Source organism: Schistosoma mansoni, chromosome 4 (genome assembly GCF_000237925.1).
Source record: "Schistosoma mansoni strain Puerto Rico chromosome 4, complete genome".
Lineage (NCBI taxonomy): Eukaryota > Metazoa > Platyhelminthes > Trematoda > Strigeidida > Schistosomatidae > Schistosoma > Schistosoma mansoni.
This window is the reverse complement of record NC_031498.1, coordinates 41,900-57,185: the sequence shown is the minus strand read 5'-3', so window position 1 is coordinate 57,185 and position 15,286 is coordinate 41,900. Positions and strand designations below refer to the sequence as shown.

General features: G+C 33.5%; 1 protein-coding gene and 1 non-coding gene across 2 annotated transcripts in view; both read left to right on the top strand.

The window, feature by feature from the left end:
- Smp_036020 (hypothetical protein) overlaps positions 1-15,286 on the top strand; it is a gene marked incomplete at its 3' end in the record, with an annotated part of 77,210 nt that overhangs the window by 59,859 nt on the left and 2,065 nt on the right. Inside the window, exons 5-6 of the mRNA XM_018796458.1 lie at positions 8,096-8,217; positions 10,837-11,251. Of these exons, the coding sequence (XP_018651598.1) occupies positions 8,096-8,217; positions 10,837-11,251 (537 nt within the window). The remainder of the gene's footprint in view (positions 1-8,095; positions 8,218-10,836; positions 11,252-15,286) is intronic.
- On the top strand, positions 4,421-4,434 carry Smp_tRNA_01599_Pseudo_TTG.1.1. The gene has a single exon. It is a non-coding gene (tRNA).

Genomic DNA, 15,286 nt, shown 5'->3' with positions numbered 1-15,286 from the left:
TTATAATATATAAGTGAATGTGCATTATGACGAAGTGAGTGTGAACACGCAGTTAATAAATATGAAAAAGAGTTCAACGTCTGTGTCGATGTTTTGTTATCTGAAAGCAATTAAAGAGTGGTTTGTATTAGATATCGGAACGTTCTGAACTATGGTTTAAGCGCTTTGTGGCGCTAAAAGAATCAATGAATTTTTTGCAACCGCAAATGGAATTATTTTCATGCATGGGTTCAATTCATTTGATAAGACAATGTTTGTCAGACAAGCCGCCTATTATCTGTAGTCATACATGACCTGAAAAATGAAAGAACTGACAAATTTTGTTTGTCCCTTCGACATATACATGCATAAATACATATTTGTAATATCATAAACAACTGAAGGCGTGAAATCTAGATTTTTATCGATTATATCTATTTATATAACTGTCCAATGATTAAACTTAGACACTATCAAATAATATAACTATCAAGTAATGAAGTCATACCACCGAAATGGATTGGTATGATAAAATACACAAACAGATGTAAATAAATGACCACTGATTAAATTTTATAAAATTGTTTAGAAATAATAATAACAGAAGCAGGTGCTGTGTAGTTTATAGATTGCAATAATCAACTCTCACAGGTTCAAGTTTTCTATTCTTGTAACACTTATAACTCAATGGTTAAATGCATGGTGAATCTGACATCCATATTGTCAACCCATGATCAGCGCCCGTTTTGACAGAAAGTCTTAAGCTTACTTTTTGTGTTAGTTGGTGCATATTGGTAAGGTGTATCTCGAAGGACCTGTAACTTCCCCAGATATTCCAACCTATGTCACTTATTGATCCAGTCATCAACATATGACCGTGAAGTATCTCAGGAAAATTGAAATGCTTATATGAATAAGTTATTGATTATTAATCGATATAATGTTGATTGATTATTAATATTCACTAAGTGCTAACGACCTAGTCTGCATTTTAGACACTAAAATGAGTAACCCGATATTACGAAAGTATCGAATAAGGCTGTCATCAATGATAACTAGATAACAAAACACTGGTTACTACTTGACTATTCGGCCATATTTATATAAGTGATTTGTAAGAAATTTCAATTTAGAGAAAGTTTTTATCACTAACTGATATAAGTTGGATAACTAAAAAAGCATACAGCATTTAGAGGCTTTTTATCCTAGTTTACAACTCACCAATGATGATCATCCCCAACCACGCATATGATTAAGTTACAACGTTCAAGCTTCTCAATGAGCCCAGTACTTTTAGACTATTAAGTCGAAGTTTAACTGTTAGCATTCCCAACTACCTTACTGTCCCACTACAAGTTACAGCTTTTCTCTACGAATTCAAGAATCCCACCCCTAAGTGAGTTACTAATGATCACTAGGTTAAATATTTAGACAGGTGATTTGTTGAGAGTTATTTCATATGAATTAGTCTACCATTGTGAATTTTTAAAAAATGACCAAAATAACCATTTGGTTTCTGATAGTTCTCTAGAGTATTTGATGCAGAAAACTATGATGCTGTTAGGACAACGGAAATTATACATATGTATATATTATGTCTTCCATCTAAGTGACTTACTGTAATATTCCATTTCAGTTTTTACTCTTATCTGTATATATATCCATATGTATATACATATGTGTATATATATATATATGTAATGGTAAGCAGAGATAGAACTTATATAGGTAATGTTTGTTACTGTCATAGTTTCATCAACATCATGACATTTAGTATATGTATACATATTCTAACCAGGAAAAGAATGTCTGTCATGCTTGTCATATCTGTCTGTCATAATATAGAAAAACATCTGTAATTTCCCCCCACTATATAGAACTAACTAATAACAATATGAAATGACCTTTGTTAGCTGGTTCTGCCCAAATGTTTATTATTATTATTATTATTATTATTATTATTCCCTCTATGTCATTAGATTTTGATAGTTTCAGTAGAGAATAATAATGGTAAATAATTGTGTGTTTACTTTAGTACACGTCAATGTTTTATATGTGTGATGTTCATTGTGCGTGATATTCTACACGTACGTGTATACGTTATGAAGGTATGTATGTGTGCATATCTTACCAATCTAAATAAAATATGTATTGCGTGTAGGAATAAAAAGGAAATATTATTCGCCAAATGACATTCATATCAGTTTTGTGTTTCAATGAATGCCACTATTATTACTGCTTCTTATATTATAACAACATTAATGGTAATATTAGTGTATACTAAACATCAAGTGAATAGTTTGTAGAGAAGCGGGTTATCAAGTGAGCGAATGGATGGTTGATCATTTGGTCATAATTTGAAAGTAGGAAAAGTTCATCACAGAACCTATTTTTTTGACAGTTGTTTGACATTACTTAGACAGGTAAACATATATAATCTGTTCTTATATCTACGTTTGAATGATTGTTAAGGGTATGGTAAGACAATTTAGTTTTTTCTCCCTGCCCTTCTTTTTACATTCTTTTTTTTAAGATCTAAATACCATCAGTTTCATTTCTGAGAAATGAATTAGGTTTCCTTTTTCACCGGAAAAGGCGAGATTAATTCTAGCGCTGGTATATTAAAATAGTAATAAACTTAGTTATGTGATAGTACTGATGTCTTAAAATTTCCATTATCCCCTTTTAAAATGTGGATTTTCATAGTTGTAGAAAGAAATGAGAAAAAGTCATAAATTACACAACTCCCTTTCCTATCAGTCAGTAATTTGAATGATTGCAGTGGCTATGTAGATACTGTACTATTAAACATTGAAAATTAGACTATGAAGGGGGAAAGGAATGTTTGCGGATCAAGATGACATGATACAGACTTAATAAGCATATAGTTTTTACGGTTTATCCTGTCATTTCATGTTTAAAACATACATATACGGAGAGAGAGAGAGAGAGAAACGAGAGTTTAGAGATATTGATCATTCAACTTTTCTGACATTTTGACTTGAATTTGTTATAGTTATCAAACTTGATCATCTTATTAATGTCGTAAACAATGATAATGATAGTAATAGTAATAGAATAAACAATCATCTAGTTGGTTATTATCAGTGAACATTTCTTGTATTTGTTTCATTAGCACGTGTTTTGATAGTCTCTTAGGCGTACACATTTGCCTACATATACATATGGGCCTTTTGACGTTTTATATTATATATAGTACAGTCGTGTAATAGTATCCTAATATAAGTGTACTTGTTTGTTCAACGCATAGTTCTCTATTTGACATTGATGAATTTTAACGGCTGTAAAAACAAGTTCACCAAAGAATCACCCTCGTATCTATGTATACATAGAAAATATTCTTCTTTTTTTTATTCATTTACATCTTATTCATTCATTATCTATTTAACCTCCATAATCCCACTCTGTTTTTTTCCCTTTGTGTATTTAACTGTCAAACTTACACTGATTTTGAAGGTACGCCCTTTTTAACTATCTAACATGTAGATTTACCTTATTCTTTCACACTTCCAATAAACTTTGTTGTTTTGCCTGAAAAACGTAGTAAGGGGGGTATATTTATATACTACTTAATTCGGATATATATTAAAATGTTTACAATTCTCAGAAATTTCTTTGGCAAGTTTTCTATCCTTTTTGAAAAGAAATGAAATGCATCTTTTTGCAGATTACATCTGTTTAAATGTAAATTTAAGTGTGAATCTATATGTGTTCATACATTTTTGGCAAAATCATACACTGTTGTAAGCTTGTATACGTATTATCATGTCATATTATGTCATAAATAGTTTAGTAATGCCCGACATGATGACCTTATCACTATGATTACAAGTTGTGTTAGAGAAATGAATGAAGTAGGTATACTTCATAAATTGAATAACATATACCCCTGTATCATATCAAGAATCCTACTTACTATATAATTATGATACTTTGATGAAATTATTCTCGTTTTACCTAGAGATTACATTTTCATTCCATGTTACATAACAACAACAATATTGAATAAATATACAGGAGTAAGTAAGTATTGTGATGATGATAGTTGTAAGTCACTGTAGAAAAATACTAATAAGCGTTAATGTATAAGAAAGATGTACAAGAATGGTGTATAGTGGATAGATGAATGGATGATTAAAATACTATTTGTATTTACAATTATTAAACTTGTCAAACTTGTCAGAATAGTGAAATGTAACATTTTGTTTTCTGTATGTTCTTCGTCTAAGATTAAAATGACAAAAAAAACGATGATTTTACTTTAGATAATAATAATAATAGTAATAATAATACTAATTTCAAATTTACTTAGTATTGTTTGTTTGAATCTTCCCACTGATGTTGATGATGAATGGCTATCAGGACTCAGTGACCGAGTGGATAACGTGATGGCGTTTGAAGCGAAAGGTACTGGGTTCGAGTCCCAGAGTGAATATCAACTGTGAGATGTGGCAGGTACATCCAACTGACGAGTCCCAAATAGGACGAAACGCGCGTCAAACTGGATTCCACTGCTAGCTACTATCCATCGTTGAATACTAATTTCAGTTAATATTATTTATTCATTTGAGGGAGTAAAAGTATTTTTAATGAATTATACATATACTACTAACAAAAGGTTACAATTTTTACGTATTACCAATGTTTTCCAGTTTACACGTTGTAGTGACGATATGAAAAACCCTATCAAACTATGAGTAGATTTTGTTCCGCGATTCCTGTAGCTATCAATGATTTAGAAGATGAATAGAGAGTCGGTATTTGACAGAGAGTGTATTTGAAGCGTTACTCGTGTACAATTAAGTGGTCAATGTTTAGGTTATGTGAAGATTATTAAATTTAGAATATTCATAAGTTAAACTGGCTGAAACATTCAGTACTCACACACAACAATCATTTGATAAATAATTTAACACTAGTAATCGTAAGATTAGACACTTAAAATAGCTACAGTTTTCCATGAAGGTACTAACATTTTCTCCGAGTTATTTGTCGAATCCTTGTCTATGTAGGTATAATAACTTATTTCGACACTACTTTTTTATCACTGCTGACTTATTGATGGAACCCAGGATGTTTATATCTCTCATGATCTTCATCCATTTGTATTGTTTGGTAACTTCCATAGCTATGATTTGGTTAAATTCGCACACTTTCTATGATTCTTTGACTAACATCAGTTTGTAGTGAAAATAACTCTCAAAGCATATGAAATAATTCTGAAAACCATCTATTTGAATTAGCAGAATTATACTTACTTACTTACGCCTGTTACTCACAATGGAGCATAGGCCGCCGACCAGCATTCTCCAACCCACTCTGTCCTGGGCCTTTCTTTCTCGTTCTATCCAGTTGTTGCTCATTCTTCAAATGTCTGTCCCCATTTCTCGAAGTAGTGTGTTTTTTGGTCTTCCTCTTCTCCTTTGGCCTTCAGGATTCCATGTAAGGGTTTGTCTTGTGACGCAATTGGGCGATTTCCTCGAAGTCTGCCCAATCCAATTCCAGCGCTTCTTCCTGATTTCCTCCTCCGCTGGAATCTGGTTTGTTCTCTCCCACAGTAGTTTGTTGCTGATAGTGCCTGACCAGCGGATCCGAAGTATCTTGCATAGACAACTGTTAATAAACACTTGTATCTTCTAGATGATGGCTTTCGTAGTTCTCCACGTTCTCCCCATACAGTAGAACTGTCGTGACATTTGTATTGAAAATTCTAACCTTGGTGTTGGTTGACAATTGTTTTGAGTTCCATATGTTTTTCTGTTGTAAATATGCTGCTTTTGCTTTGCCGATACGCGCCCTCACATCTGCATCAGATCCACCGTGTTCATCAATGATGCTGTCCAGATATGTAAAGGTTTCCATATCCTCCAAGGCTTCTCCGTCAAGTGTGATTCCATTGGTGCATGTTGGATTGTATCGGAGAGTCTTGCTTTTCCCTTTGTTTATATTGAGACCTACTGCTGCTGAGGCTGCTGCTACACTGGTCGTACTCGCTTCGGCGGTACGTATACTAAAAAAAAGCAGAATTATAAATTAAATTAAATCATTTTGACTAAATATGATACTATGTAAACAGACAACAATCTGATTAGAAATGCATTATTATCAGTGATTAATAGGTATATATTTTCGACTGTAGAAGTTTTCGGTTAGCTATACTTACACTATATAATACATATGCTAGATAAGGTATTGTAGAGAATTTATATTTTTCCTTTATGTTCATGAAATTCAATTTCACTATATGTCTCTCTTTCTTCCCCAAGATTTATGAAGATAAAGTTCTAAGTAGAATCGGTTTAATTTTATTTTTATTAAAGATAGTAATTGGTAGTCGTTTACGAAATTTCAATGAGGTTGTAAATGTTCACTGACTGAGACGGGTGGAAATACATTACGTAAGTCCTACAACCGCCTAACTCGATGAGCAATGATGCCTGGTATAGAGAAAGGTCAGAGAGACACTAGGGGCAGCCAGAGCAAGTTGTGGGATCAATCCATGAAGTTGGTGACCGATGGTCTGAACCGTATCTGTAGGTGTAAACCACATAGTTATGGTATAAGCGACAGTCCCACTCAATTAGTTGTTGAACATGTTGGGTGACATGGCTCCATAACTGTTCAGGTCCACTCACTAGTTGTCTTATTCGAAATCTTCAGCCCCATTATTCCTTCATGAACACATTTTCATTGTCTCCATAAATCACATTTTCAACATATCTTTTTCCATTGTCATTGTGACTACATTACTTCTATTTCTTCCCTATTCATCTTTTTGTTTTTTCAATCTCATCATGCTACTGTGGCACTATCAACTTCACCCAACCTATATATGTTCCAGACCGTATGTTGGTTGTGACTGATTGAAATCCCTATTCACACTCATATTTACAAGAAAATCAAAAGATTTACAATCTCTCCCATTAAAAAATTTCAATTCTCCTTGAAACATGGCACAATCCTTTTTCACAAATCTATGAAAAATAAATACGCTAAGATAAATAATATCCATCATAAACTTCTAAACAGAATCATCAAGATTGATTAAATCCGATCTTAATGTTCAATATTGTCTCATGAATAAATCAACTGTATGATATCTAGGTGAACTATGATTAGATTGGTAGGATAACTGTTGTATTTCTAAACAGTCCAGTTATCTCAAGTTTACTACTTAATTATTTTACTTGTACATTCAGTAAGTTAATTACTGATTATGTAATATCTGAGGCTATAAGGAATTTATCAGGACCCTAAACAAATTCATATTTACTATCATTAAATAAACGACACTTTCTTAGCGTCATGTGATGTTGGAACACACACAAACGAACAACACTCCAGTAATCTTATGCTTATGCATTTTCCTGCCGTTGTAACAATGAGTTAGATATCGACATTTGTTGTTGTTATCTACTAAAAATAACATTTTATTTATCAATTAAATGATCCTAACATCTAAATAATAACTACAGAACTACAATATCGAATTCGGTACAACATCATACATCTTTATGAGTAACAGATCTGCATCATTCAATTTATGACCTCTGGATCGGATGTTCAAACTCTACACCACTTATGTCAATTTAGACAACAAGGTATAAAATATAACTAAAATTAATCATCATGGAACACTAACTTCTGCGAATCGGACTTGTTTTACGAAAACCATCCCAACTACTTTCGTATAGATTATTATTTGCTGATGCTTGGACTGGGCGTAAGGGGAGGAGAGATAGTCAGTATATGACACGGTACCGTGGTATGTAAAATAGCTTTATGAGACAAACGTCTATCACAACTCTCTGACTGGGGTCTTAGAGGTAGTCCAATCCAATGGCTTGAGATGTTATTAACTACTGTTCAGAATGAAAGCTATTAGAGATCTTGTTGTATTTTTTTCACACTTCATAAAAGTTGAAGGACCTCCCTTAGGTGAAAGAAAGTACTTCTTGGTTGTATCTCTAAGTGAACTATATCTCCCATTACATGCTATTCTTGTTCACTTATAGAGATGACAATATGTTGAGTATTCATTCTGTTTAGCTTCTCTTTTTCTCTACTTCTCTTGATTACATTTATGTGCATATAGCACGGACCGATGGGTCAATAATTGAAGGACCTCATATTATCAATGAGACAGTTGAAGCCGGTCAAGATGCGATATTTCACTGTCAAGTCAATCCCGAAGAACATCGATCAAGTACTATCAGAGTAAGTTATGTTCTTATGTTCTTTTTTTTCTCTGTGTATAATTAACAACTGTATTTGTTAGAAGAAAGAAGATATTTAGAAATAACCGTATAAACTACAGAAGATAATTGTTTAATTGAGTGTTTTGTAAAGATAAATTCAATTGGCAGAGAGTTTTTGTCACGAATTAATATTAGTTGAGGAGCTATTGAAAAAGCAGTTAGTATTAGATAGCTGATTCATTTTAGTTTACAGCTCCTGATCAGTTTACATTGACAACTCCATCAAGAAATGAATTTGGGATATTCAGGCTTTTAGATAAGCAAGTAACCTTTCAATGTTTTGTTCGAAATTCCGATATAATTTTATGTCACAAAATGACTGAAGCTGGATTTGCGAACTAGTGGATTATAGTTCCCAATGGTCCGAATTTGTTATTACTCCCTTCGAGATATCTATGTCGTAGGTACACTTATGTATGAATCAGTGTGTATGCACTACTGAGGAGAGTCTTAAACGAGGACAAAAGAGTTTTCCAGTACACCCCGGCATTCTATGAATCTCTAGTTCATATCAGTCTTTGGTGAAAACTATTTTCAGATTATAATGTTGGCAACTCGGATTAGATGTAATTTTTTTCATAACATATGTTCATAAGACCAGGGAAATCTTAGAATTGAAAACGTCTGAATACTAACTACATCGTCATGATTTGATGGGGTAAAGACATGTACAAACTGTACAATATCACTTTGTACGATTAGAATTATGTTTAGTTTTACGGTCAACTTTAATAAAATCTAATGACCAACTGATAATTAGTTGACTTACTCATTTACTTACTTAGTATACTTATATCTCATTATAAATGATATTATTATTGGTCTTAACTGGTTGATGTTTTCATTCTAGAATTTTGGATTAATATGAATACTTGGTTTTAAAATGAACCATTGTCGTTACCACAGTAACACCTTGATGATAATATTTAACAATAACAATAATAAAATTGATGAATAAACAAATAAGTTTTGATTGACAATTTATGCTAATACTATATGTATATATATATATATAGTGTGTGTGTGTGTGTTTCTATTCATTATGTTACCAGTATTGTTATAACACGATACTACTTAGTCCAAGTTAGTAAGACCTGGTTCCACCAGAGTAGAAAAACAATACAAAGTTAATAAGTATTTTTGTGGTATTTATTATAAATAAATAAATAAATGAATAATCATTTAAATCATATTAGCATTTAAAGTTTAGCATATATTGATGGTAATGAAATGCAGGAAACGGGTAATAGAGATAAGGAAACTGACAGGATAAATAACCTTGAGATAACCTACTACTACTACTACTACTACTACTACTACTACTCTGTTTATGATAGATTTAGTTATTCAGTAGAAGTAAATGTTCCATCTAATGAAATTTATCATCTAAGTGAGTATGTAAATGTTTGTAACCTCGAGATGACTTATATTTTCCTCAAACATTAGATATTGACAAGAAGATATGAATACAGATGAACTCCAAAGCTTACTCATCCAACACAAATAATAATTCACTGGGTCGTTAAAAAAATGATATGTTATGTAATAGAAATCTACTAGATAAATTTGTATATCAGAAGGGGTTTTGTGGAGAATTTAGTGTTTTCATAGTTAAAATCATGAGTCAATTGAAGCTAGACCACCATGGAAAACCTGGAAGCACTGGACGGTCGTTTCGTCCCATTATGGGAATCCTCAGCAGTGCGCATCCACGATCCTTCACTCGCGAGATACAGGTTTTCCACGGTGGTTTAGCTTCAATTAACTCATGATTTCAACTATGAAAATACTAAATTCTCCACAAAACCCCTTCTGATCTATAATCATATGCTCACTAGTGACTGACTTCAAGAGATATTTCCTTGAGTTCTAGTGGGAAGCAGTGGCCAGTGGAGTTCTACCAAGTCTGTTGTAGAAATATCAACTCACTGAAGACAATTGGCGAACGGTTTCTCAAACTTCGTGGATTGGTTGAAGTTAGACATTAACATCGTTGGATGCCGGCCAGCTCAGTGGTCTATCGGTTAAGTGCTCCAGCGTGAGACTGGTAGGTCCTGGGTTCGAATCTCGCTGGCGAGGCGGGATCGTGGATGTGCACTGCTGAGGAGTCCCATAGTAGGACGAAACGGCCTTGAAGCAGTGCTTCCAGGTTTTCGATGGTGGTCTAGCTTCAATTGACTCATAATTTCAACTACGAAAATTTGTATATCTCTCGTTCAGGTTAAAATAAATTAATCCTCAAGGAATATATTCAATACCATCAATTGATAGATTGTGTATTCCTAAAAGTTGAATGACATGACAAAGTGCTCACTTGCATACAATTACTTAATGCTCATAGTTATAAGAAAAAGTAATTGTTGATTCTCATAGTTGAAATCACGAGTCTATCTAAGCTGTTGTTGATTAACTTAATATGATGTTGTTTAATTACGTCATGTTTTTGATTAGTATTGATATGGTATTAGTATTTACATATCATCAATGTATGATTTCAACCATCGTTGAAATATGCAAATAATTTAATTATACACCATAGTTATTTATTATCTATATCTTTTTCTATAAACATTTTTAGTGGGGTAAAAGTATAGATAATAATGAACGTTTAGCTTATGAAGCCGAAGGAAGAGAAGTTATTCAATGGGCTGGTGGGACATTTGTTGTTCTTCCAAGTGTATCATCTTCATTAGCTTTAAATTATAATTCAAATATGCCATCAGATAATTTGTTTCCATCTAAACTATCAGCCCTAAGACCTTCATCTTCATCCTCTTCTGCATTATCATCATCATCATCATCATCATCGTCGTCATCATCATCAGTGGCAGCAGCACTACCTTTGGGTGCTGTAGCTACTGAAGTTTCATCAAGTCAAAGTAGTCAACTTGTATTAAGACAAGCTAGTCAATCAGATTCTGGACGATATGTGTGTTCTGTATTAACTGAAGCTGGACGAGATGATCATAAATTTGTTCAAATATCTGTAGTTGGTAGGTTTGATTGATTAAATTTCATTTTTCTATTTGATAGAGCTTCTTTATAAACTTCTATGTAATTCAGAATAACTCCTATTATATTGAGCACTACATAAACGTATATTACAAAAAATTGTTTAAAATAGATTTTCGAATGTTTCTGAAGATATCCCGATGGTTAATACTTCCAAATTTTTTATAGTATAAGGGAACATTTCTTACCAAAGAACATGAAGAATCTGTATCACTAATCATGGGCAACATTGACGAGTGATTACATACTTCAAGGGAATTATGTTTACGTCCGGTTTGCTAGTTTTAACTCTACATTTTTCAACTCTATCAGCACTAGAGATATGTGAAGCAAAGAGATATATGCTCTTAGTACAGTCGAATTTTCATATTCCTTCTTCCCATCCTCAAGAAAGTGACATTACTTGAGATATTCGTTATTAATAGAAAACACCTTACTGTCTTCACAGCCAGATACAGATAGCAATACGGCTTCATCTTTTTTCTTTAAATTTACTGTTCTTAGTTTCACCACTCTCCATTCAGCATGTCTGAGATGAAAAGACTTCAACGTACAGAAGTTTTAACTAATATAGACAACTTAAGGTGTCACAGTAAGGGAGCCTGATCACTTGTAAGATGAAATATACTGCATCCATAGATAGAAAACTTCTATTTCAACATTACTAAACAAACACGAAAAGAATTACTTATTAGACTGTGCAGAGGTAAAATGATCCCGTATGTTACAGTACCCCACTTGGAGAAACCGAAAATCACAGACAAATACAAGTGGGGACACACCATAAACATAGCTAAATATTAAAGATTAGAAGAGATTGTTCTGAAAACTTATTATTCGACCTTTCTGATCTTAGAATACTGGATTATAAAGGATACGTAATGTGCACGAAATTATTCAGTGTAAGAATAATTGAATGTATTAACTAGGCAATTTATAGGCTATTCACAGAGATTACAACGTGTGCGAAAATTCTAATGGGTAGTTTGCATCACGGAAGAACTATTGAGTAACAAACTGCACTTGACAGAGTTAGTTTGAGACTCTTCATCGACGCACATTCATGAACCTACGTGGAACTGAACCTAGAATTTTCTGGTCTCCCAGTAAACAAGCTACTTTTAGATCACTTGGCTAGAAACAGTGGTCCGTATTCCCAACTTTAAGCATATTTTTATATGATACTATCTTCATCAAGTATCACTGTCTCATTCCTTTTACGGTTGACTGTACAGGTCACAGTTAACAATTTTGATCCCCACCAATGTAATTTATCTAGTGAATGTAGCATGTTTTCTTTGCTTATTCTTTTTACCAATCTTACTACGATTAGTGACATTCTCACTATTTTTTGGTTTTATTCTTACAAATTTCCATATTCTATGTCTTAATTATTGGTAACAGTTTGCATAAATTATAGTAGATCTAAATGATTGACAAATTATTTAAACAATGTACACGTAAAAAAGGAGATTGATTTTTGCCGACTATACTGTTGGTAAGCTTGGCTCTAAAACGGAGGTGGGCAAACTATAACCTGTATGGCAAATGTGGCCTACCATCAAATTCCACCAAGTTGGCGAGATCATTTAGAAATATTTGTAAAGCAACCAGAAGTATGAAAATTTTAAATGTTAGGAAATTACATTTGAGGAACTGAACTACGTTCATATCCCATTAGTGAACACAGAAACGATCCTTATGGAATCTGCTTAGCAATGTTATCTCCGGGTTCGGCCTCTAAATAGTGAATTTTTAAAGACGTTTTTTAAGAAACTCAAACTAGTGAATCACATAAAGATAGAAAATTACTATTTTTAGATAGAACGAAAAGAACTGAAATCTGACAAGAGCCTGAATAGATACTTCAATTATGCAACAAGATTGACTGGTTTCATTTTGCTATTGACAGAGAATAATTGACACAATCTTTAAAACAACGTGTATGAACTTCATTAAGTCGAAATTCAAGACATCAATCTTGGATCAGTTCACATATTAGTGTACACAGATCTATTCATTTCATGAATAATGAATTTTCTTTTTAACATCAATGACTGAGTAGACATCAATTATTTATTTATTTGTACACATAAATATTGGTACAAGGAAGCACCAGATACATATGCGTCACACAAATCAAATGAGATTTGTGTGAGGGCTATGATACTGCCCAGATGCCCAAACTGAAGCAGGTGGTTTCCTTAGGCGGCCACACCCGGAGCTTTTGACCTAAAGATCTGATCCACAAGGCAGTGGAGCATCGTGAGAAGATGCAGTCCCATGGTAGCCGGTGACCAACGATTGATTCATACGCCATTCGTTCCCTCAGGATACTGGAGCCCATGTGCACGATTGGTTTGGAATGAGGGTTTTTCAACTCCCCTAGGTGGACTTTCCGTGTCCACCAACCCGGTTAAAGCTCCTACCGGATATTCGCTTTTCGTCCTCTCAGTTTTACAAACAACACCGGTGCCACGAGAAGGCAGTGTGTAGGACTTCCCTGATAGAGGCTATATACGCATGGCCATGTCAGAGCATTTCGAAAGGGAGGGCGGACTCTACCCACTCTCGGCCGTACCAGGGCATTTGGGGGCTATTTACTCTTAACATAACTAACAATAATGGTAATAATAATAATACAAGTTACCCAATTTTTTATCATCCCCTTTGTGCTACTCTAATTATGATGATTTTTAAAAATATTTCTTGATTAGATTTCTAATGTTCTCAATGTCTTGTTCTGTTGTCAACTGTTAATTACCCTTCCAATTCTCTTGGTTTTTGCTTCTACTACTACACACATGCACACACACATATATATACGTTAATGTACACACTGTTTTCTATTCTTAATTAATTGTAAACTATCTATTTAACATTTGTCTAATTATACTACTGATAGATAGGCTGAGAGGCAGTATTATTCGTGTTCTTAGCAATTCTAAACTTTTGCTTTGTTAATCAGACATCTAATTGTTCATAATGATGTGCATTGTCTGTGTTTCCTGACATCATTCCGGTGTTTTACTATGTGTATGTGTGTGTGTGTTCAAGTAGAAGCATAACCATCTGTCCACACTTGAATCATAACAACAAACATATTGTTGTCTTGATTGACATACATTATGTTTTGTTTCGTCGTTTGTCTGCTTGACCTATACATTTAATTTCACTTTGCGATAATCATATTCAGTTTCAAGTGTTCTCCATGATTTCACTTGTGCACATACACACAAAAACATATGAATACTAGTGTATCAAGAATTAAATTAAGGCTTGGTTGCCATTACTATTACTCTACTCTTTTGCCCCCAGTCCTTCTTACGTTTTCCCTTAGTCACATCTACTGTCTCTCACACACACATATTTATACACAACTTCTGACTCATTTTGTGAAATGGTGTATGACATTCTAGATGAATACCACTTCAGTCTTTTTCGAAAAAACAATCAGCATTAACATGAAAGAATACTTGATTAAATCGGACATGATTTTAATTAAATGTAGATTAGTTGATTCGTTGTTGTTATTGTTATGTGTACTGGCGATGATAAATCTAGTTGCTGCGGCCTAAACTATTGATTCCCAGATACACTAATACGTTTTTATAGTTAATTCAATGTGATTAGATTTTAGGGAAAGTGGTGGTAACGTCTATGACTGTGAAGCTGAGTGACACAGGATCGAATCCGTCAGGGAGCATCAGTTCCCTCAAGATTACAGGTACACCTTGCTGACGAGTGCCAAATAGCACGAAACCTGGGTCCAGGGTTTCCTGTTGACCACCTCCAACCACCATCTTAAGGCAAACACCTTTCAGAAATTATATCTTGGAAACTTGAAATAACGTTAATTAGAGAGGATCATTTGGAAATGAAAAACAAAAGATACCCAGCTTACAAACATTCATCCATTATATTGAGCACAATACTATTAAATCAATGAGTTAAAATTCAGTTAGGCTGTAAATTCCCAAATTGAATTATTTTCGAAATCATCTAAGTGATATGAA